The following is a 25,620-nucleotide window of genomic DNA, read 5'->3' on the forward strand; positions in this document are numbered from 1 at the left end:
ATGTCATTGCGCATAACTGATCCCTCCCCTTCAACCTGTTGCTAAGAGCAACCGAAGCGTCAGGAGACTGTACACAGAAGAGCAATGCTAGCTAACGTCAGCTAGCAAGCTAACAACTGGAAGTGGCTGTTTTAGTTTACGTTAAGTTCAAGAAATGTCATAATATAATGCAATTTGATTCAAGTCAATAGGTTAGTTTCTCTCGAAAAACGGTAAGGAAATGCCACCAAAAAGAGTCAAAAGCGGGACAGTGTCTGCTGCTGGTGCAACGACAGTTGGAAACAAAGGTTGGGAAACTGGACTCACTACTGCACCATTTGAGGAGGTAGGTAACGTTAACAGCTCCATAACTTTAGTAAAGCTAGATATCTAGCTAGTGAAACACTATTTAAACACACTAAACCTTAAGGGGCCAGCTACAAAAGCAGGGAATGACTTCACTTGTCACAGACCTGTCACTTGGCTATGTTGTTGTTCTTCACTGATCAGTGTTGTCTGATGATGATGATGATGATGATGCTAGGAGACTTGGAAGGCCAGCATTTCTCTGGTGGTGGGAGAGAGGCTGGAGGATGAGGAGCTGATCGGGGCTCTGCTGCTGGCGGTACAGCAGCCCCTACGCAGGCTCTTCAGCATAGTCACCTGGAACACCACCCTAGAAAAGGTCAGTAACACAAAGTCTGATTGTTCACAGTCAAGCATATATCAACCAATGAATTAAATTCTTCACAGATCCATGAACTGGGAAACCCAAAAATCAAGAAGACCAAGGATGCACCCATGTTTTACGAGGTATGTAATGCACCCATTTTTCAGTACAATGTGCTCTATAGGCTATTCATTTCAAAAGACACATTTACGAAGCAGCAGAGAAAGAGTTTTGCACAATAAATTAGAACTATTACTCACTCTCTGTCTATTCTACATCAAGTATGTTGTTTGTCTATAAAGGTGATGGAGGCAGCCAAGGTCCTGCTGGATGCAGGAGAGGAGCTGCCCTGTGACCTGCTGGGTAAACTGCTCAAGTTCCAGCTCCTGGGAGTCAAGGCCAACAACCAGCAGAGGAGAGCCACAGAGATGAGGGTAGGAAGGAACGCCTGACAGCCATCAACAATCATCAGTCATCTTATCGCCCTGGCAACAGCCAGCTTTCCTAGAGATTCTTTTGAAGTGTTATTGTCAGATAGAGTCAGAGTTATAGTAGTATTGTAACATGGGTGATAAGAAACCTTGTCTGAGACATGAAGACTAGCCTGCGCTACCTGTTAATGCCTCGGCTTCAGCTCAGCAGGCTATCGCAGTCTTCTGGCACAGAGGAGACCCGCATTTGAACCGCAGTATGCAGTATTAGCACCACTTAGTTTAATCCACTCTCTCCTAGGCTGCCGAGGAGAAGCGTAAGGGCAAGGCTGGCAATGCCTCCCCAACCAAAGACAAAGGTGGTGCCAAGCCTGCCGCCAAAGGTGACAAGGGGAAGAAAGGGGCAGAGCTCAGTGCCCCAACCAAGGACACCAAGCTGAAAAAGAGGGGCGAGGAGGATGAGACCAACAAGTATATAGGTGAGCAGTCTACTCTGTCTCAATGATCACACATACAGTATAGTAGTACTGTTTGGTTGTTAGTATGAGGTTGGTTGTCACTTTGTGTTGGGGAGACTGGGTGGTTGTCTCTCTCTCTCTCACTCTCTCTCCCTCTCATGCTTTCGTGTGTGTGTGTGTGTCTAGACGATGAGCCAGACGATGGTCCTCAGCACTACGTTCTGGTGGTGGGCTTCCAGCAGGCTCAGCTGGTCTCTGTGCTGGACTCCCTGGGGGTCCATGTGTCCAACGTTATCAAGCTGACCTCACAGAGACCAGACCGGCCAGAGGGATCACTGGAAGGGAGTGATGCCAAACCCCTGGATGGGGGTAAGACTCAGATTGGCATCAATGTGAGGTTTGGATTGATTTAGCCTGGGATCTTGAGTCTTTTGTTCCACTGGTTTCATTGTACAGTCAGGGTCAACTGAATCAAGCACAGCAGAGGTATTTGACAGTATTTCATATTGGCAGTACAGTATTGATCTATCAATCAATCTAATTTTAATGTGATTTGTGTTGCTAAATGCTGCTATTGTGTTCCTGTAGACGCGGAGACTAACATTAGGAGAAGACAGCGGGAGCAGTTCTGGGGTCAGCTGGAAGGGGTGCTAAACAGTGGCTCAGCATTCTCCAAGCTGTTTGATGTGGCCCGCCTCAGTCACACCGCTAAAGAGATCCTGCCACCACAAGACAAGGATAGCCCAGAGGCTATGGTGATTTCCTTGTCTTCTTCTGCTTCTGCTGCTTCTTATTCTGCTGCTTCTTCTGCTTCTGCTTCTGCTGCTTCTTCTGCTGCTTCTGCTTCTTCTTCTCCTTCTTCTTCTGATTCTTCTGCTTCTTCTTCTTCTGATTCTTCTGCTTCTTCTTCTTCTGCTGCTCCTTCTTCTTCTTCTGATTCTTCTTCTTCCTCTTCTTCTGATATCAATCAAAGCTCTGACGAGAAGGCAGAGATTCTGACACCTAAGCAATAAACATTGGCAAGAGCAGTGTGCGGGTCTTTCTTTAATTATAATTATTTTTTATAATGTACATAAAATGCCATGTTAATATGTTGTGTTGTAGCTTGGGTTTGGGACACGTCTGTTTGAGGACGTGGCGTGTCTGATCTATGACTGTCTGGACTGGAGGAGACAGCATCAACACTACCTGAACAGCATGAGACTGGTCCAGGTGCCATCTGTCCCCAGGGCTGGGGCACGCACCACCCAGGAAAGCCCTGCAGAGGTACTGTACCAGAAACACACATGCATGCACACAGGATGAACTGACTGGTGGACGGAGCAGGAAACCATACTGAATATACACAATACTGTCTTTATTTCATGTAGGCCTGTTTTCTGTTTCTACATGTAGCAGAAATGTTGAGGAATATTTCCTGTCATATCTTAGACGGTTCAGACCACAACGCCTCAGACACCTGGGTCCAAGAAGAGACAAGTCCAAGAGGAGACCACTCCAGGTATTCTACAGCTTCACAAACACTCACTGTAGGACAGTTGATGTTATAATGGATAGTTCAAGTAAATGATTACAGTTAACTGGTAGCTGAATGAGAGTGAATTGACCCTAACCCAGGGAGCTGTTGTCTGTTGTCCCCCCAGCAGACCCTGAACCAGCTGCTCTGAGTACTGATGTGGACATGCGTTACTATAACGACCTGCTGGACCAGATTCCTCCTGAAGCCTCCTCTGTTCCCCTCATACTACACTGCATGCTGGAGCAGGTTCTGTTCTGTTCCCTTCATACTACACTGCATGCTGGAGCAGGTTCTGTTCTGTTCCCCTAATACTACACTGCATGCTGGAGCAGGTTCTGTTCTGTTCCCTTCATACTACACTGCATGCTGGAGCAGGTTCTGTTCTGTTCCCCCCATACTACACTGCATGCTGGAGCAGGTTCTGTTCTGTTCCCCTAATCCTACACTGCATGCTGGAGCAGGTTCTGTTCTGTTCCCGTCATACTACACTGCATGCTGGAGCAGGTTCTGTTCTGTTCCCTTCATACTACACTGCATGCTGGAGCAGGTTCTGTTCTGTTCCCTTCATACTACACTGCATGCTGGAGCAGGTTCTGTTCTGTTCCCTTCATACTACACTGCATGCTGGAGCAGGTTCTGTTCTGTTCCCTTCATACTACACTGCATGCTGGAGCAGGTTCTGTTCCCCTCATACTACACTGCATGCTGGAGCAGGTTCTGTTCTGTTCCCTTCATACTACACTGGAGCAGGTTCTGTTCTGTTCCCCTTCATACTACACCGGAGCAGGTTCTGTTCTGTTCCCTTCATACTACACTGGAGCAGGTCCTGTTCTGTTCATACTACACTGGAGCAGGTTCTGTTCTGTTCCCCTTCATACTACACTGGAGCAGGTCCTGTTCTGTTCCCTTCATACTACCCTGGAGCAGGTCCTGTTCTGTTCCCTTCATACTACCCTGGAGCAGGTCCTGTTCTGTTCCCTTCATACTACACTGGAGCAGGTCCTGTTCTGTTCATACTACACTGGAGCAGGTCCTGTTCTGTTCATACTACCCTGGAGCAGGTTCTGTTCCCTTCATACTACACTGGAGCAGGTCCTGTTCTGTTCATACTACACTGGAGCAGGTTCTGTTCTGTTCTGTTCATACTACACTGGAGCAGGTTCTGTTCCCTTCATACTACACTGTAGCAGGTTCTGTTCTGTTCCCTTCATACTACACTGGAGCAGGTTCTGTTCTGTTCTGTTCATACTACACTGGAGCAGGTTCTGTTCCCCTTCATACTACACTGGAGCAGGTTCTGTTCCATTCCCTTCATACTACACTGAAGCAGGTTCTGTTCTCTTCATACTACACTGGAGCAGGTTCTGTTCCCTTCATACTACACTGGAGCAGGTTCTGTTCCCTTCATACTACACTGGAGCAGGTTCTGTTCCATTCCCTTCATACTACACTGGAGCAGGTTCTGTTCTCTTCATACTACACTGGAGCAGGTTCTGTTCTGTTCATACTACACTGGAGCAGGTTCTGTTCCATTCCCTTCATACTACACTGGAGCAGGTTCTGTTCTGTTCCCCTTCATACTACACTGGAGCAGGTTCTGTTCTGTTCATACTACACTGGAGCAGGTTCTGTTCCATTCCCTTCATACTACACTGGAGCAGGTTCTGTTCTGTTCCCCTTCATACTACACTGAAGCAGGTTCTGTTCTCTTCATACTACACTGGAGCAGGTTCTGTTCCCTTCATACTACACTGGAGCAGGTTCTGTTCCCTTCATACTACACTGGAGCAGGTTCTGTTCCATTCCCTTCATACTACACTGGAGCAGGTTCTGTTCTCTTCATACTACACTGGAGCAGGTTCTGTTCTGTTCATACTACACTGGAGCAGGTTCTGTTCCATTCCCTTCATACTACACTGGAGCAGGTTCTGTTCTGTTCCCCTTCATACTACACTGGAGCAGGTTATGTTCCCTTCATACTACACTGGAGCAGGCTCTGTTCCATTCCCTTCATACTACACTGGAGCAGGTTCTGTTCTGTTCATACTACACTGAAGCAGGTTCTGTTCCATTCCCTTCATACTACACTGGAGCAGGTTCTGTTCCATTCCCTTCATACTACACTGGAGCAGGTTCTGTTCCATTCCCTTCATACTACACTGGAGCAGGTTCTGTTCCATTCCCTTCATACTACACTGGAGCAGGTTCTGTTCTCTTCATACTACACTGGAGCAGGTTCTGTTCCATTCCCTTCATACTACACTGGAGCAGGTTCTGTTCTCTTCATACTACACTGGAGCAGGTTCTGTTCCATTCCCTTCATACTACATTGGAGCAGGTTATGTTCTGTTCATACTACACTGGAGCAGGTTCTGTTCATACTACATTGGAGTAGGTTCTGTTCTGTTCATACTACACTGGGGCAGGTTCTGTTCATACTACATTGGAGCAGGTTCTGTTCATACTACATTGGAGCAGGTTCTGTTCTGTTCATACTACACTGGAGCAGGTTCTGTTCATACTACATTGGAGTAGGTTCTGTTCTGTTCATACTACACTGGAGCAGGTTCTGTTCATACTACATTGGAGCAGGTTCTGTTCTGTTCATACTACACTGGAGCAGGTTCTGTTCTGTTCATACTACACTGGAGCAGGTTCTGTTCATACTACACTGGGGCAGGTTCTGTTCATACTACATTGGAGCAGGTTCTGTTCATACTACATTGGAGCAGGTTCTGTTCTGTTCATACTACACTGGAGCAGGTTCTGTTCATACTACATTGGAGCAGGTTCTGTTCATACTACATTGGAGCAGGTTCTGTTCATACTACATTGGAGCAGGTTCTGTTCTGTTCATACTACACTGGAGCAGGTTCTGTTCTCTTCATACTACATTGGAGCAGGTTCTGTTCTCTTCATACTACACTGGAGCAGGTTCTGTTCTCTTCATACTACACTGGGGCAGGTTCTGTTCATACCACATTGGAGCAGGTTCTGTTCTGTTCATACCACACTGGAGCAGGTTCTGTTCATACCACATTGGAGCAGGTTCTGTTTTGTTCATACTACACTGGAGCAGGTTCTGTTCTCTTCATACTACACTGGAGCAGGTTCTGTTCTCTTCATACTACACTGGAGCAGGTTCTGTTCTCTTCATACTACACTGGAGCAGGTTCTGTTCTCTTCATACTACACTGGAGCAGGTTCTGTTCTCTTCATACTACATTGGAGCAGGTTCTGTTCTGTTCATACCACATTGGAGCAGGTTCTGGTCATACTACATTGGAGCAGGTCCTCCACTGTCGGCCCCAACCATCATCACCATACTAGTCAACCAGGACACCAGTTGTTCAGATCTGTTTGTGTTTTATCCATGTGGTTCATTGTATGTGTAATGTCTTACCCTCAGAGGTCAGCGTTGAAGTATTGTAGTTGAGAAAACACTTCTCCTCCATACCTTGACTTAGATTTGACATGAAAGACACTCCAGACATTATATATGTATATATAGTGGACAAGTAGAGAATCCTGAGGATGAATGGTTGAGCTCCTTTAGTTGACTCTGTGTGTCTGCGTGTGTGAACGGTGTGTGTGTGTGTGTGTGTTCAGGTGGTGGCCACAGAGCAGGACATCCCTCCCCTGTCTGCAGCAGGCTCAGAGAAGGGAGTGTACAGCCTGGAGAAGAGTCTGGCAGACTACATGCTGTCTGCTGTCATGTCTCTGCCTCGCTCAGACCAGGAGAAGAAGGTACATTACTGTAGACTACACCATGACCCTCTATACCTGTTAAACTGTTTCTCCAGTATAGTATGGTTTCATTACTGTAGACTACACCATGGCCCTCTATACCTGTTAAACTGTTTCTCCAGTATAGTATGGTTTCATTACTGTAGACTACACCATGACCCTCTATACCTGTTATACTGTTTCTCCAGTATAGTATGGTTTCATTACTGTAGACTACACCATGACCCTCTATACCTGTTAAACTGTTTCTCCAGTATAGTATGGTTTCATTACTGTAGACTACACCATGACCCTCTATACCTGTTAAACTGTTTCTCCAGTATAGTAAGCTCTGGTCCCTTATTTATGTCACTTGTTAAATCCACTTCAATCAGTATAGTGTTCCTAATGATTTGTCCAATCAATGTATAGAGCTGCATAACATAGAGTATGATGTATTTATTGTTAGACGTTGAGGGAGACGTTTGGTGCTGTGGGGAACACCCAGCAGAACACTGAGCACCAGAGACCTCTACTGATCAACTGTCATGACGAGAGAGCCCTGAGACTGCACCACCTGCCTGTGAGACACACACACACACACACACACACACACACACACACACACACACACACACACACACACACACACACACACACACACACACACAGACACACAGACACACACACACACAGCACCAGAGACCTCTACTGATCAACTGTCATGACGAGAGAGCCCTGAGACTGCACCACCTGCCTGTGAGACACACACACACACACACACACACACACAGACACACACACACACACACAGCACCAGAGACCTCTACTGATCAACTGTCATGACGAGAGAGCCCTGAGACTGCACCACCTGCCTGTGAGACACACACACACACACACACACACACACACACACACACACACACACACACACACACACACACACACACACACACACACACACACACAGCACCAGAGACCTCTACTGATCAACTGTCATGACGAGAGAGCCCTGAGACTGCACCACCTGCCTGTGAGACACACACACACACACACACACAGACACACACACACACACAGACACACACACACACACACAAACACACACACACACACACACACACACACACACACACACACACACACACACACACACACACACACACACACACACACACACACACACACAGACACACACACACACACACACACACACACACACAGACACACACACACACACGCAGACATGCTCTCTAATTAGCAGCAGCTGTATCCTCCAGGTACGGTCTATGAGGGATGTGTTGTATTATACCAGGTCCATAACAGCTTTGATGCGGTGAAGACAGAGGCAGAGATGATGAGAAACACTCCGGTGTGGAATCTTCTTCGCTCCGTCCGCCCCCTGAGTGGAAATAGAACCAGACTGGCCCGCATCCAGGAGCTCACACACTACTGCACCGACGGTGAGGAGAGAACACACAGACACACACACACACACACACACACACACTACTGCACCGACGGTGAGGAGAGAACACACAGACACACACAGACACACACACACACACACACACACACACACACACACACACACACACACACACACACACACACACACACACACAGACACACACACACACACAGACACACACTACTGCACTGACGGTGAGGAGAGAACACACACACACACACACACACACACACACACACACACACACACACACACACAGACACACACTACTGCACCGACGGTGAGGAGAGAACACACAGACACACTTACACACAGCCTTGCATACACACACTCACTCACACAGACACACACATCACACCACACCACATACTCACACACAGCCACACACACACACACATACAAAACACACACACAGACACACAGACACGCATACACACCACACAGCATACCACCCATACCACCCTGCATACCACTGCTGGCTTGCTTCTGAAGCTAAGCAGGGTTGGTCCTGGTCAGTCCCTGGATGGGAGACCAGGTGCTGCTGGAAGTGGTGTTGGAGGGCCAGTAGGAGGCACTCTTTCCTCTGGTCTAAACAAAGATCCCAATGCCCCAGGGCAGTGATTGGGGACACTGCTCTGTGTAGGGTGCCGTCTTTCGGATGGGACGTTAAACGGGTGTCCTGACTCTCTGAGGTCATTAAAGATCCCATGGCACTTATCGTAAGAGTAGGGGTGTTAACCCCGGTGTCCTGGCTAAATTCCCAATCTGGCCCTCAACCATCACGGTCACCTAATAATCCCCAGTTTACAATTGGCTCATTCATCCCCCTCCTCTCCCCTGTAACTATTCCCCAGGTCGTTGCTGCAAATGAGAACGTGTTCTCAGTCAACTTACCTGGTAAAATAACGGTAAAATAAATAAATAAATAAATAAATAAATAAACAGACACACACACTCAGTCACAGCTCTCTGCGTTTTTTTATAGCCTATGGAATTTTATGCAGACCAATTTAGCGTGATAGCCAGATTGCATTGTGGCTCAGGTGTGCTGAGTAGTGTTATTATTGCAGCCCAACCTGTATTTAGTCAAAGTAATTACAAAGCACAGTCCCACTAAAGACCAACAGATGGTGGGATGCTGTTAAATGATCACCCTGGCTTGTTGGTTCTGGGCTGGAGATGAGACTACCCACTGGGCACAGACGTCAATTCAACGATGTGTAAACAACGTTGAGTCAACCAGTGTGTGCCCAGTGGGTCGCTACTGCTACTGGCTGGTGGGATGAATACATTCTCCATGATGTTAGAGAGAGGAGACGGAGAGTTAGACTGAAGAAATAGTCTGGGAGAGTCTGAGCTGTGGGCTACTTTATAAGGAAGGAGGTTCCATACTGTACTATCACTACCAATGTGGTGCTCTGTTAGATCAGCAGAGTGAAACGCTGAATTCCAGATAGACTCCTACCTCCTACTCTCTAGGCATTCCTGAAGATCTGAAGAATCTGATAGGTTTAAAAAAGATGGTAATTACTTCCCCTTCCCCTAGACTGAATCAAGTTTTCAACGGATAGCTCTATACCATATTGCTGTATACAGTTGAAGTCAGAAGTTTACATACACTTAGGTTGGAGTCATTAAAACTCGTTTTTCAACCACTCCACACATTTCTTGTTAACAGATTATAGTTTTGGCAAGTCGGTTAGGACATCTACTTTGTGCATGACACAAGTAATTTTTCCAACAATTGTTTACAGACAAATTATTTCACTTATAATTCACTGTATCACAATTCCAGTGGGTCAGAAGTTTACATACACTAAGTTGACTGTGCCTTTAAACAGCTTGGAACATTCCAGTAAATTATGTCATGGCTTTAGAAGCATCTGATCGGCTAATTGACATAATTTGAGTCAATTGCAGGTGTACCTGTGGATGTATTTCAAGGCCTACCTTCAAACGTAGTGCTTCTTTGCTTGACATCATGGGAAAATCAAAATAAATCAGCCAAGACCTCAGAAAATAATTTGTAAACCTCCACAAGTCTGGTTCATCCTTGGGAGCAATTTCCAAATGCCTGAAGGTACCACGTTCATCTGTACAAATAATCGTACGCAAGTATAAACACCATGGGACCACGCAGCCGTCATACCGCTCAGGAAGGAGACGTGTTCTGTCTCCTAGAGATGAACGTACTTTGGTGCGAAAAGTGCAAATCAATCCCAGAACAACAGCAAATGTCCTTGTGAAGATGCTGGAGGAAATAGGTACAAAAGTATCTATATCCACAGTTAAACAAGTCCTATATTGACAACCTGAAAGGCCACTCAGCATGGAAGAAGCCACTGCTCCAAAACCGCCATAAAAAAGCCAGACTACGATTTGCAACTGCACATGGGGACAAAGATCATACTTTTTGGAGAAATGTCCTCTGGTCTGATGAAACAACAATAGAACTGTTTGGCCATAATGACCATCGTTATGTTTGGAGAAAAAGGGGGAGGCTTGCAAGCCGATGAACACCATCCCAACCGTGAAGCACGGGGGTGACAGCATCATGTTATGGGGGTGCTTTGCTGCAGGAGGGACTGGTGCACTTCATAAAATAGATGGCATCATGAGAAGGAAAATGATGTGGATATATTGAAGCAACATCTCAAGACATCAGTCAGGAAGTTAAAGCTTTCAAAGTGGCTTAAGGACAACAAAGTCAAGGTATTGGAGTGGCCATCACAAAGGACCTCAACCCTAGGACCTCAATCCTATAGAAAATGTGTGGGCAGAACTGAGAAAGCGTGTGCGAGCAAGGAGGCCTACAAAACCTGACTCAGTTAGACCAGCTCTGTCAGGAAGAATGGGCCAAAATTCACCCAACTTATTATGGGAAGCTTGTGGAAGGCTACCCGAAATGTTTGACCCAAGTTAAACAATTTAAAGGCAATGCTATCAAATACTAATTGAGTGTATGTAAACTTCTGACCCACTGTGAATGTGAAGAAATAAATAAAAGCTGAAATAAATCATTCTCTCTACTATTATTCTGACATTTCACATTCTTAAAATAAAGTGGTGATCCAAACTGACCTAAGACAGGGAATTTTTGCTAGGATTAAATGTCAGGAATTGTGATAAACTGAGTTTAAATGTATTTGGCTAAGGCTATATGGATAGCTCTATACCTATCCATATTTAATTGTTTTTATTTTACCTTTATTTAACTATGCATGTCAGTTAAGAACAAATTCTTATTTTCAATGACGGCCTAGGAACAGTGGGTTAACTGGGTCAGAACGACAGATTTTACCTTGTCAGCTCGGGGATTCGATCTTGCAACCTTTCGGTTACTGGCCCAACGTGGAGGCTTCTGAGGGGAGGACGGCTCATAATAACGGCTGGAACGAAGCAAATGGAATTCCACCTATTACACTCCAGCCATTACCACGAGCCTGTCCTCCCAAATTAAATTGCCACCAACCCCCTGTGTTGTTCTGATGGGTGTCTTTACAGAGTCTCTGAGCTGGCCGGAGGTGGAGAGAGTGGTCAGACAATTTGTGTTTGAGAGCATGCCCCTGACCCAGCTGGAGGAGGGGGTTCTACTGAGCTCTGCTGGTTCCCCTCAACCTACCTGCCTGCCCTGGGACGACCCTGTCTGCTTCGCCAAGAACTACCTCAGACACATCAACAAGATACAAGGTACAGACGTTCTATGAACTCTGACACTAGGGATGTTAACGCTTAACCGTTAATCGGTTAGCCGCCGAAAATTCATTGGCCCGGTCATGCTTATCGGTCTATAGGTTAATTTGCATAAATAAGTGGAATTGAATTGCCGCTTGTGTATTTTCATTAGTTGTCATGCATCTTATTTATCACAGGCGCACAGCATACAGAGACTAGTTTGAGGAGATGAATATCCTACCACCTGTCAGACAGCAGCAGTAGCTCCTCAACAAGCCTGTAGGTTACTGAAGTGATGTTGGAAGCCCAGTCATTACGCTACAAATAACCATCTTAAATGCAATCGCGTGTTAAAAACTTTGGTGACATTTATTAACAAATAAAAATGTACTGTGACACATATTGATCTGAATCCAGACTAGTCTACTACCAGATCTGTTGGTCTGAATCCAGACTAGTCTACTACCAGATCTGTTGGTCTGAATCCAGACTAGTATACTACCAGATGTGTTGGTCTGAATCCAGACTAGTCTACTACCAGATCTGTTGGTCTGAATCCAGACTAGTCTACTACCAGATGTGTTGCTCTGAATCCAGACTAGTCTACTACCAGATCTGTTGGTCTGAATCCAGACTAGTCTACTACCAGATCTGTTGGTCTGAATCCAGACTAGTCTACTACCAGATCTGTTGGTCTGAATCCAGACTAGTCTACTACCAGATGTGTTGCTCTGAATCCAGACTAGTCTACTACCAGATGTGTTGCTCTGAATCCAGACTAGTCTACTACCAGATCTGTTGGTCTGAATCCAGACTAGTCTACTACCAGATGTGTTGCTCTGAATCCAGACTAGTCTACTACCAGATGTGTTGGTCTGAATCCAGACTAGTCTACTACCAGATCTGTTGGTCTGAATCCAGACTAGTCTACTACCAGATCTGTTGGTCTGAATCCAGACTAGTCTACTACCAGATGTGTTGGTCTGATAGCAATAGAGTTGTCAAGACTGCACCAACAGATCTGCAACCAGGCTGTTGTTGATGATCTGATATATCTCATTGTTCATCTCTTTGTATCTTTGACGTAATAACTAATGAAACATGTTTCCTCCACAGTTAAAGTGTTCCACCACCAGGATGAATCAGAGGAGAGTTTGTCTGATGTAGTAGATGTGACTGAGATCCAGAGAAGCCGGATGCGATCGCTCAGTGACTGGCACTATACTGAGCACCACAATGCCAATGTCTTTCCCCAGGTCAACATGAATCAATACTCACATTTATTGTAGCTATTTGCCTTCTGATTTCTGGCTCCTTTTTTGTGACCATGTGTGATCCTTAGGGAACACAGAGAGTAGGGAAACAACCACAACATGATCTTGTAACCCCCCTGTTGTGTTGCTGTAGATTCTCCAGTCTGCCTCTCAGTCCTACCGCTGCATGGACACCTTCTGTGGTAGTCTGGACAACACCCTGTTCATGGTCTGTCACAATCCCATGAGCCCTCAACGCCAGTGCAAGGAATTATGGGACATGGCCCTCCACACCAACGTCGGGTTCAGGTACAGCTGTTAAAACATATATATATATATATAGCAAATTTCACATTTGCTGCAAATCAGTTGTTTGACAGTTGGATATATATTTTCTTCAAACCCATTTTGTTGATTTCTTTTTGTGTTACAAAACGATAAAAGTACAGAGTACATTAGACTCTGGGTACTGTTTAGGATTGTATTTATTCAAATCCGAACGCTTTCCACCGTTCCCTCTCTGTCGTCAGGAAGTACCTTGAGCACGTGGCCAACTCTATATCTGACTGGACCAAGGAGGAGGAGGTGAAGTGTCTAGCTGTGCAGGCCAAGAGAGAGGCAGAGAAGCTGAGAGTGCCCACCCCTTCTGACTCCTCAGAGAAAGGCAGGGCGGAGTCGGCTAAGGGTACCAAGAAGAGCACCGTCTCGCCAAAACACACGGCAAGTAAGGATATCAGTCAAAACACACGGCAAGTAAGGATATCAGTCAAAACACACGGCAAGTAAGGAAGCCACATATCAGTCAAAACACACGGCAAGTAAGGAAGCCACATATCAGTCAAAACACACGGCAAGTAAGGAAGCCACATATCAGTCAAAACACACGGCAAGTAAGGATATCAGTCAAAACACACGGCAAGTAAGGAAGCCACATATCAGTCAAAACACACGGCAAGTAAGGAAGCCACATATCAGTCAAAACACACGGCAAGTAAGGAAGCCACATATCAGTCAAAACACACGGCAAGTAAGGAAGCCACATATCAGTCAAAACACACGGCAAGTAAGGAAGCCACATATCAGTCAAAACAGGCTGAAATACATTGGTATAACATACATACTCATTAACACGGATACATAAATGAGGATAGATGGTAAACATCAACGCACTAAGAGTAGTACTGGTAGTCACAGTGCTACAGTCCCCCTGTGATGTAAACGTTGTGTCCCTGTGTTCCTGAAGCCTCCCCAGCCAAGTCTCCTATCTCAGAGGAAGGTCCTCCAGACCAGTACATCAGAGAAGACTCGCTCAAAGTAACGGACTCTGTCTTGCTGTCTTCCACCCCGTTTTATACCCCGTGTGATTCATTTTATCAGTATCTTTAATACATTCTGATGATTGTAACTGTGCTGGTGATGTTCTATACAAACGCATCTCTCTCCAGGCGTGGAAGATGGAGCAGAACAGACAGAAGGAGGAGGAACAGGTGAAGAAAGCTAAGAAAGAAAAAGGAGGGAAGGGAGCGGAGCGCGCCGACTCGTCCAAGGAGAACAAGAAAACAACCCCCTCCACCACTAAGAAGAGCAGGGAGGACGTGAGTAAGACCCCTGACCTGGCTGTGGGGACCCCTGGAGAACAGAGAGCAAAGCTGCAGTCGCCCACCGACGTCTTCACTGTGAGTCTATAAACACCCTTTAAAGGCAAAATATGGCATTCCACCTTCATAATGACATCATTCTGTGGTTGTAAACTGGTTTTCTGGTTGAGGAGATATGGTGATATAGTCCCAGCAGATACTAGATAGATCATGTTTTACTGGGCTGTTATGGCATGTTGCCTTTCACCCAAAAAGTATCTGCTTCAACAATATCAACAGAATGCTGACCTTTTTAAAAATGTTAAATACTGTGTGTGTGTGTGTGTGTGTGTGTGTGTGTGTGTGTGTGTGTGTAGGGATTCACTGGCTACAGCATGGAGGGACAGCTGATCCAGGTCTCAGGCCAGGTCCACTCCCTATTCCCCTCTGACGGAGGCCACATCCGGGTGGAGACCATCCACTTTGTCCGGGGTGAACACACACACACCACTATTACGATACACACCTTCGCTCTCTTTTATTCACACGTTGATTCTCTAAGGCTGCGTTTACACAGGCAGCCCAATTCTGATATTTTTTTCCCACTAATTGGTCTTTTGACCAATCAGATCAGCTCTGAAAAAGATCTGATGTGATTGGTCAAAAGACCAATTAGTGTTAGCCTGTGTAAACCTAGCCATAGCCGATGTTCTATTTCCAGGGTCGACGCTCATCAAGGTGTGTGTGATGAAGGACAAGCATCATTTCTACAGCCACATCACCCAGCCAAACAGACACCAGGAGGAGAGCCCAAAGGACGCGGTTCCCATGGAGACACAGAGTCCCACCAATAAGAGTGTTAGGCTGGGCTCCTTCTCAGCTGTGCTGGACAGCGGCATCCACCTCTCCTACAGTCACTACGGCCCAACAGGGGAGCGGGGTGAACACCTTACACTGATGCTGTCTGTTTCTCTGTCATTAACCCACGTGGTGTACTGTTCCTGTTATGGGGACCTAGTATGGTCCCTATGTTGTGTGTGGTGATGTCTAGCTTTAAGGTGACTACGGTAACAGTCTGGTTGTTGACGTGTCTGTAGGTGAGATGGACGCTGGTCAGGACTCTGATCTGGACATGCCCACAGACTCCAGTCTCTCCCCCGTCCCCTCGACCCTCCTCTCCTCCTCATTGTCCCGGAAGAAACTCAACTCCTCCCACAGCGCCAAGGGGGAGCAGCCGTCCAAAGAGACCAACACGTCTCCAACACACAGAGAGGAAGAGGAGCAGGTGGATCCATACTATCCACCGTCACCAACAGATACATTTAGTTTCCACAGCGTCTGTTCAGTTGTACTGTTTTGTTGTTGATGATGTTAAATCATTGATATCAGTATTACAACGTTATGTTCTCGTCGTCTATGTTCTTCCTGTTGACGTACCTGCTGTCTGTTATTCCCTTCATGTGTCTGGCTGTGTTGTCCCCTGCCAGACCAGAGAGTGTGTGGGTCAGGCTGCATTAGCTGGCAGTGCTCCGTTCCAGAGACTAAACGTCTCCACCCCCAGTGGTCTACTGCTGCAGTTCCTCAGTGATGATACAGACGGTCAGTGTGTGTGTGTGTGTGTGTGTGTGTGTGTGTGTGTGTGTGTGTGTGTGTGTGTGTGTGTGTGTGTGTGTGTGTGTGTGTGTGTGTGTGTGTGTGTGTGTGTGTGTGTGTGTGTGTGTGTGTGTGTGTGTGTGTAGACAGTGTGTGTGTGTATCCAGACAGTGTATGTGTAACTGTAGTTTTGGTTACTGTAGGCAGTACTCCAGAGGGTCAGTGTCTGTTGGTGAGACAGAGTTTCCCCCTACACTGCAGTGACAGTAGGGAGCCTCACCTCACAGACCCATCGTTACACAATGAGCTGTCTAGGGTCATCACTGGTCAGGGCACCGTGGTCAAGTACATGAGAGACGGATCAACACGGGTACTGGCAAACATAACACACACACACACACACACACACACACACACACACACACACACACACACACACACACACACACACACACACACACACACACACATTAAGCTCCTCCTGTCTCTGTGTAGGTGCTGTTTGCAGACGGGTCAGTCAGTAGCAGGACAGAGTCAGGACCCATCATCTCATCTCCTCCTGAAGCCCCTGCTAAGGAGGAAGAGGTAGTGAAGGAGACTCCGATACCAGAGAGAAAAGACAGCAAGGACAAGAAGGGTAGTCACATCTCTAACAAATCATATGGACCTTGATTTAGATCCGTTGGTCTTTTATACAGAACCAGTCAAAACCTACTCATTCCATGGGTTTTTCCTTATTTGTACTTTTTTTCTACATTGTAGAATAATAGTGAAGACCTCACAACTATGAAATAACACATATGGAATCATGTAGTAACCAAAAAAGTGTTAAAGAGATCAAAATATATTTTCTGTTTAAGATTCTTCAAAGTAGCCACCCTTTGCCTTGATGGCAGCTTTGCACATTCTTGGCATTCTCTCAACCAGGTTCATGAGGTAGTCACCTGCAATGCATTTCAATTAACAGGTGTGCATTGTTGAAAGTTAATTTGTGGAATTTCTTTCCTTAATGCATTTGAGCCAATCAGTTGTGTTGTGACAAGGTAGGGGTGGTATACAGAAGATAGCCCTATTTGGTAAAAGACCAAGTCCATATTATGGCAAGAGCAGCTAAAATAAGCAAAGAGAAATGACAGTCCATCATTACTTTAAGACATGAAGGTGAGTCAATACGGAACATTTCAATAACTTTGAAAGTTTCTTCAAGTGCAGTAACAAAAACCATCAAGCGCTATGATGAAACTGGCTCTCATGAGGACCGCCACAGGAAAGGAAGACCCAGAGTTACTTCTGCTGTAGGATAAGTTCATTAGAGTTACCAGCCACTACTAAAGGACACCAACAAGAAGAAGAGACTTGCTTGGGCCAAGAAACACGAACAAGGGACATTAGACCAGCGGAAATCTGACAGTCCAAATTTGAGATTTTTGGTTCCAGCCGCCGTGTCTTTGTGAGACGCAGAGTAGGTGAACGGATGATCTCTGCATGTGTGGTTCCCACCGTGAAGCATGGAGGAGGAGGTGTGATGGTGTGGGGGTGCTTTGCTGGTGACACTGTCTGTGATTTATTTAGAATTCAAGGCACACTTAACCAGCATGGCTACCACAGCATTCTGCAGCGATACACCATACCATCTGGTTTGCGCTTAGTGGGACTATCATTTGTTTTTTCAAACAGGACAATGACCCAAACCACACCTCCAGACTGTGTAAGGTCTATTTGACAAAGGAGAGTGATGGAGTGCTGTATCAGATGACCTGGCCTCCACAATCACCCAACCTCAAACCAATTGAGATGGTTTACTGATGAGTTGGACCGCAGAGTGAAGGAAAAGCAGCCAACAAGTGCTCAGCATATGTGGGAACTCCTTCAAGACTGTTGGAAAAGAACTCCTCATGAAGCTGGTTGAGAGAATGCCAAAGTGTGCAAAGCTGTCATCAAGGCAAAGGGTGGCTACTTTGAAGAATCTAAAATATGAAATATATTTTGATTTGTTTAACACTTTTTTGGTTACTACATGATTCCATATGTGTTATTTCATAGTTTTGATGTGTTCACTATTATCCTACAAAGTAAAAATAAACAAAACCCTGGAAAAGGGTAGGTGTGTCCAAACTTTAGACTGGTACTGTATATTTAATTTGTCTTCCTATTAGACTTTTACTGTGTCAGTCTGAAATCTATTGGCTTCACAACCTTTTGTGTTGTTGTGTATCGGTGCTTGAGAAAGACAAAGGGGAGATGAGGAGTTATGTGTGTGGGCAGGTAAGCTGGGTTCCAAGCAGAGCCTGGGGGCTGACCAGAGTCAGAGTGACCCAGAGCCCAGGGAGGAGCAGAGGTCGTCAGGCCAGACCCAGGGCAGACAGGGGGTCTGTTGGGTCACCACCAGTCCCTCCGGACACAGAGTAGCCACCATGGGGGACCAGACCACAGACCCTGGCCCGGTCTTGTCCTTCAGAGCCACAGACCCTGTCAGCCAAACTGTGAGCATACGAACCAGCAACATGGTTTGCTAACATCGTGGTTGTTAATAACACATTTTAGTTTTCTCACGACCTTTGCAAAAGTCCCAAATGGTTGGTTAGCTGATACTCTGAAGGTGTCAACATTTTGACGTCCTACACATGTGATATGTAAAAGTAGCTCTTCTGCCTTGCCTCTGTGTGAGCAGGTTGTGATCACGCGGGAGGACAAGGTGATGTCTGTGCTGGACAGAGACGGGACGATGATCGTCGACCATGCAGACGGAACCAGGATCACTACCCTGTACCAGGAGAGAGAGGCTCTCAGTGGCTGGTCCCAGGAACACATTCACACAGGTACCCAACACCCCTAACCCTAACTCTAACCCTGTACCAGGAGAGAGAGGCTCTCAGTGGCTGGTCCCAGGAACACATTCACACAGGTACCCAACACCCCTAACCCTAACTCTAACCCTGTACCAGGAGAGAGAGGCTCTCAGTGGCTGGTCCCAGGAACACATTCACACAGGTACCCAACACCCCTAACCCTAACTCTAACCCTGTACCAGGAGAGAGAGGCTCTCAGTGTCTGGTCCCAGGAACACATTCACACAGGTACCCAACACCCCTAACCCTAACTCTAACCCTGTACCAGGAGAGAGAGCCTCTCAGTGTCTGGTCCCAGGAACACATTCACACAGGTACCCAACACCCCTAACCCTAACTCTAACCCTGTACCAGGAGAGAGAGGCTCTCAGTGGCTGGTCCCAGGAACACATTCACACAGGTACCCAACACCCCTAACCCTAACTCTAACCCTGTACCAGGAGAGAGAGGCTCTCAGTGGCTGGTCCCAGGAACACATTCACACAGGTACCCAACACCCCTAACCCTAACTCTAACCCTGTACCAGGAGAGAGAGGCTCTCAGTGTCTGGTCCCAGGAACACATTCACACAGGTACCCAACACCCCTAACCCTAACTCTAACCCTGTACCAGGAGAGAGAGCCTCTCAGTGTCTGGTCCCAGGAACACATTCACACAGGTACCCAACACCCCTAACCCTAACTCTAACCCTGTACCAGGAGAGAGAGGCTCTCAGTGGCTGGTCCCAGGAACACATTCACACAGGTACCCAACACCCCTAACCCTAACTCTAACCCTGTACCAGGAGAGAGAGGCTCTCAGTGTCTGGTCCCAGGAACACATTCACACAGGTACCCAACACCCCTAACCCTAACTCTAACCCTGTACCAGGAGAGAGAGGCTCTCAGTGTCTGGTCCCAGGAACACATTCACACAGGTACCCAACACCCCTAACCCTAACTCTAACCCTGTACCAGGAGAGAGAGCCTCTCAGTGGCTGGTCCCAGGAACACATTCACACAGGTACCCAACACCCCTAACCCTAACTCTAACCCTGTACCAGGAGAGAGAGGCTCTCAGTGGCTGGTCCCAGGAACACATTCACACAGGTACCCAACACCCCTAACCCTAACTCTAACCCTGTACCAGGAGAGAGAGCCTCTCAGTGGCTGGTCCCAGGAACACATTCACACAGGTACCCAACACCCCTAACCCTAACTCTAACCCTGTACCAGGAGAGAGAGGCTCTCAGTGTCTGGTCCCAGGAACACATTCACACAGGTACCCAACACCCCTAACCCTAACTCTAACCCTGTACCAGGAGAGAGAGGCTCTCAGTGTCTGGTCCCAGGAACACATTCACACAGGTACCCAACACCCCTAACCCTAACTCTAACCCTGTACCAGGAGAGAGGTGCTCTCAGTGGCTGGTCCCAGGAACACATTAACACAGGTTAAAGGCTATACTACTAACTGCTAAATGATCTGATACAGGTTAAAGGCTAGACTACTAACTACTACCTGGTCTGATACAGGTTAAAGGCTATCATACTAACTGCTAAATGATCTGATACAGGTTAAAGGCTATACTACTAACTGCTACCTGGTCTGATACAGGTTAAAGGCTATACTACTAACTGCTAAATGATCTGATACAGGTTAAAGGCTATACTACTAACTGCTATCTGGTCTGATACTGGTCTGATTGGGGTGGCAGGTAGCCTAGTGGTTAGAGCGTTGGACTAGTAACCAAAAGGTTGCAAGATCGAATCCCCGAGCTGACACAGTAAAAATCTGTCGTTTTGCCCCTGAACAAACCCACTGTTCCTAGGCCGTCATTGTAAATAAGAATTTGTTCTTAACTGACTTGCTTAGTTAAATAAAGGTAAAATAAAAAAATGCAGGTTAAAGGCTATCCTATTAACTGCTACCTGGTCTGATACTGGTTAAAGGCTATCCTACTAACTGCTAGCTGGTCTGATACAGGTTAAAGGCTATCCTACTAACTGCTAGCTGGTCTGAAACAGGTTAAAGGCTATCCTACTAACTGCTACCTGGTCTGATACAGGTTAAAGGCTATCCTACTAACTGCTACCTGGTCTGATACAGGTTAAAGGCTATACTACTAACTGCTAGCTGGTCTGATACTGGTTAAAGGCTATCCTACTAACTGCTAGCTGGTCTGATACAGGTTAAAGGCTATACTACTAACTGCTACCTGGTCTGAAACAGGTTAAAGGCTATACTACTAACTGCTAGCTGGTCTGATACTGGTTAAAGGCTATCCTACTAACTGCTAGCTGGTCTGATACAGGTTAAAGGCTATACTACTAACTGCTACCTGGTCTGAAACAGGTTAAAGGCTATCCTACTAACTGCTAGCTGGTCAGATACTGGTTAAAGGCTATCCTACTAACTGCTACCTGGTCTGATACAGGTTAAAGGCTATACTACTAACTGCTACCTGGTCTGATACATTAGTAGTATGTATTATGTGTTACAGTGTGAGACAATAGTGTGTGTAGGAAGGATAGTTAATTGTGTGATAATGTCTATGTTGTGTTACCAGGGGAGAGGTCCAAGCAGCAGTGTGTGTAGGAAGGATAGTTCATGGTGTGATAATGTATACATTGTGTTACCAGGGGAGAGGTCCAAGCAGCAGTGTGTGTAGGAAGGATAGTTCATGGTGTGATAATGTATACATTGTGTTACCAGGGGAGAGGTCCAAGCAACAGTGTGTGTAGGAAGGATAGTTCATGGTGTGATAATGTATACATTGTGTTACCAGGGGAGAGGTCCAAGCAGCAGTGTGTGTAGGAAGGATAGTTCATGGTGTGATAATGTATACATTGTGTTACCAGGGGAGAGGTCCAAGCAGCAGTGTGTGTAGGAAGGATAGTTCATGGTGTGATAATGTATACATTGTGTTACCAGGGGAGAGGTCCAAGCAGCAGTGTGTGTAGGAACTTTTCGGCGTACTTCCGGCGCCGAAAAGAGATGGCCGCCTCGCTTCGCGTTCCTTGGAAAATATGCAGTATTTTGTTTTTCTATGTGTTATTTCTTACATCGGTACCCCAGGTAATCTTAGGTTTCATTACATACAGTCGGGAGGAACTACTGAATATACGATTAACGTCAACTCATCATCGTTCCTACCAGGAATATGACTTTCCCGAAACGGATCCAGTGTTTTGCCTTCCACCCAATACAATGGATCTGATCCCAGCCGGCGACCCTGTGCGACGCCGAAAAAGGGGCAAACGGGGCGGTCTCGTGGTCAGGCTTCGGAGACGGGCACATCGCGCTCCACTCCCTAGCATACTACTCGCCAATGTCCAGTCTCTTGACAATAAGGTTGATGAAATCCGAGCACGGGTAGCATTCCAGAGAGACATCAGGGATTGCAACGTGCTCTGCTTCACGGAAACATGGCTAACTCAAGGGACGCTAACGGAGTCGGTGCAGCCAGCTGGTTTCTTCATGCATCGCGCCGACAGAAACAAACATCTTTCCGGTAAGAAGAGGGGCGGGGGGGTATGCCTTATGATTAACGAGAAGTGGTGTGATCATCATAACAACACACAGGAACTCAAGTCATTCTGTTCACCTGATCTAGAACTCCTCACAATCAAATGTCGACCGCATTATCTACCAAGGGAATTCTCTTCAATCATAATCACAGCCGTATATATTCCCCCCCAAGCAGACACATCGATGGCCCTGAACGAACTTTATCTGACTCTTTGTAAACTGGAAACCACACACCCTGAGGCTGCATTCATCGTAGCTGGGGATTTTAACAAGGCTAATCTAAAAACAAAACTCCCTAAATTCTATCAGCATATCGATTGTGCTACCAGGGCTGGAAAAACCCTAGATCATTGTTATACTAATTTCCGCGACGCATATAAGGCCCTCCCCCGCCCCCCTTTCGGAAAAGCTGACCACGACTCCATTTTGTTGATTCCAGCCTACAAACAGAAACTCAAACAACAAGCTCCCGCGCTCAGGTCTGTTCAACGCTGGTCCGACCAATCTGAATCCACGCTTCAAGACTGCTTCGATCACGCGGATTGGAATATGTTCCGCATCGCGTCCAACAACAATATTGACGAATATGCTGATTCGGTGAGCGAGTTCATTAGGAAGTGCATTGACGATGTCGTACCCACAGCAACGATTAAAACATTCCCAAACCAGAAACCGTGGATTGACGGCAGCATTCGCGTGAAACTGAAAGCGCGAACCACTGCTTTTAACCAGGGCAAGGTGACCGGAAGCATGACCGAATACAAACAGTGTAGCTATTCTCTCCGCAAGGCAATCAAACAGGCTAAGTCCCAGTACAGAGACAAAATCGAGTCGCAATTCAACAGCTCAGACACAAGAGGTATGTGGCAGGGTCTACAGTCAATCACGGATTACAAAAAGAAAACCAGCCCCGTCGCGGACCAGGATGTCTTGCTCCCAGACAGGCTAAACAACTTTTTTGCCCGCTTTGAGGACAATACAGTGCCACTGACACGGCCCCCTACCAAAACCTGCGGGCTCTCCTTCACTGCAGCCGAGGTGAGTAAAACATTTAAACGTGTTAACCCTCGCAAGGCTGCAGGCCCAGACGGCATTCCCAGCCGCGTCCTCAGAGCATGCGCAGACCAGCTGGCTGGTGTGTTTACGGACATATTCAATCAATCCTTATCCCAGTCTGCTGTTCCCACATGCTTCAAGAGGGCCACCATTGTTCCCGTTCCCAAGAAAGCTAAGGTAACTGAGCTAAACGACTACCGCCCCGTAGCACTCACTTCCGTCATCATGAAGTGCTTTGAGAGACTAGTCAAGGACCATATCACCTCCACCCTACCGGACACCCTAGACCCACTCCAATTTGCTTACCGACCCAATAGGTCCACAGACGACGCAATCGCAACCACACTGCACACTGCCCTAACCCATCTGGACAAGAGGAATACCCATGTGAGAATGCTGTTCATCGATTACAGCTCAGCATTTAACACCATAGTACCCTCCAAACTCGTCATCAAGCTCGAGACCCTGGGTCTCGACCCCGCCCTGTGCAACTGGGTCCTGGACTTCCTGACGGGCCGCCCCCAGGTGGTGAGGGTAGGTAACAACATCTCCACCCCGCTGATCCTCAACACTGGGGCCCCACAAGGGTGCGTTCTGAGCCCTCTCCTGTACTCCCTGTTCACCCACGACTGCGTGGCCATGCACGCCTCCAACTCAATCATCAAGTTTGCGGATGACACTACAGTGGTAGGCTTGATTACCAACAACGACGAGACGGCCTACAGGGAGGAGGTGAGGGCCCTCGGAGTGTGGTGTCAGGAAAATAACCTCACACTCAACGTCAACAAAACAAAGGAGATGATTGTGGACTTCAGGAAACAGCAGAGGGAGCACCCCCCTATCCACATCGACGGGTCAGTAGTGGAGAAGGTGGAAAGTTTTAAGTTCCTCGGTGTACACATCACGGACAAACTGAATTGGTCCACCCACACAGACAGCGTTGTGAAGAAGGCGCAGCAGCGCCTCTTCAACCTCAGGAGGCTGAAGAAATTCGGCTTGTCACCAAAAGCACTCACAAACTTCTACAGATGCACAATCGAGAGCATCCTGTCGGGCTGTATCACCGCCTGGTACGGCAACTGCTCCGCCCACAACCGTAAGGCTCTCCAGAGGGTAGTGAGGTCTGCAGAACGCATCACCGGGGGCAAACTACCTGCCCTCCAGGACACCTACACCACCCGATGTCACAGGAAGGCCATAAAGATCATCAAGGACAACAACCACCCAAGCCACTGCCTGTTCACCCCGCTATCATCCAGAAGGCGAGGTCAGTACAGGTGCATCAAAGCAGGGACCGAGAGACTGAAAAACAGCTTCTATCTCAAGGCCATCAGACTGTTAAACAGCCACCACTAACATTTAGCGGCCGCTGCCAACATACTGACTCAACTCCAGCCACTTTAAAAATGGGAATTGATGGAAATTATGTAAAAATGTACCACTAGCCACTTTAAACAATGCCACTTAATATAATGTTTACATACCCTACATTACCCATCTCATATGTATATACTGTACTCTATATCATCTACTGCATCTTGCCATCTTTATGTAATACATGTACCACTAGCCACTTTAAACTATGCCACTTTATGTTTACATACCCTACAGTACTCATCTCATATGTATATACCGTACTCTATACCATCTACTGCATCTGCCATGCCGTTCTGTACCACCACTCATTCATATATCTTTATGTACATATTCTTTATCCCTTTACACTTGTGTGTGTGTGTAAGGTAGTAGTTGTGGAATTGTTAGGTTAGATTACTTGTTGGTTATTACTGCATTGTCGGAACTAGAAGCACAAGCATTTCGCTACACTCGCATTAACATCTGCTAACCATGTG

At 46.7% G+C, this 25,620-nt stretch overlaps 1 protein-coding gene across 1 annotated transcript; it reads left to right on the forward strand.

The window, feature by feature from the left end:
• The first annotated feature begins 68 nt into the window (after window positions 1–68).
• Window positions 69–21,778, forward strand: LOC139532987 (sperm-associated antigen 17-like). Its single transcript, XM_071331131.1, has 29 exons — window positions 69–325; window positions 524–664; window positions 733–792; window positions 952–1,083; window positions 1,382–1,559; window positions 1,725–1,907; window positions 2,127–2,293; window positions 2,643–2,804; window positions 2,970–3,039; window positions 3,182–3,303; window positions 6,667–6,804; window positions 7,253–7,366; window positions 7,751–7,816; window positions 8,099–8,246; window positions 11,759–11,944; window positions 13,046–13,185; window positions 13,337–13,491; window positions 13,713–13,906; window positions 14,426–14,496; window positions 14,628–14,858; window positions 15,137–15,251; window positions 15,481–15,699; window positions 15,857–16,044; window positions 16,247–16,358; window positions 16,556–16,722; window positions 16,848–16,989; window positions 18,618–18,835; window positions 19,024–19,171; window positions 21,750–21,778. Exons 1-29 carry the CDS (start codon window positions 221–223, stop codon window positions 21,776–21,778), a joined length of 4,101 nt encoding a protein of 1,366 aa, XP_071187232.1. The 5' UTR covers window positions 69–220.
• Window positions 21,779–25,620: the final 3,842 nt, after the last annotated feature.

This window comes from Salvelinus alpinus, chromosome 10 (genome assembly GCF_045679555.1).
Source record: "Salvelinus alpinus chromosome 10, SLU_Salpinus.1, whole genome shotgun sequence".
NCBI lineage: Eukaryota > Metazoa > Chordata > Actinopteri > Salmoniformes > Salmonidae > Salvelinus > Salvelinus alpinus.

What these genes read in the sequence shown, in the direction of transcription:
- LOC139532987 (XM_071331131.1), top strand. Translation starts at nt 221, where the DNA reads ATGCCACCAAAAAGAGTCAAAAGCGGGACAGTGTCTGCTGCTGGTGCA. An exon ending in TGAGACTGCACCACCTGCCT is followed by an intron (nt 7,817 to 8,098) that starts GTGAGACACACA and finishes GTATTATACCAG; the next exon opens with GTCCATAACAGCTTTGATGC. An exon ending in ACAGAGAGGAAGAGGAGCAG is followed by an intron (nt 16,045 to 16,246) that starts GTGGATCCATAC and finishes GTCCCCTGCCAG; the next exon opens with ACCAGAGAGTGTGTGGGTCA.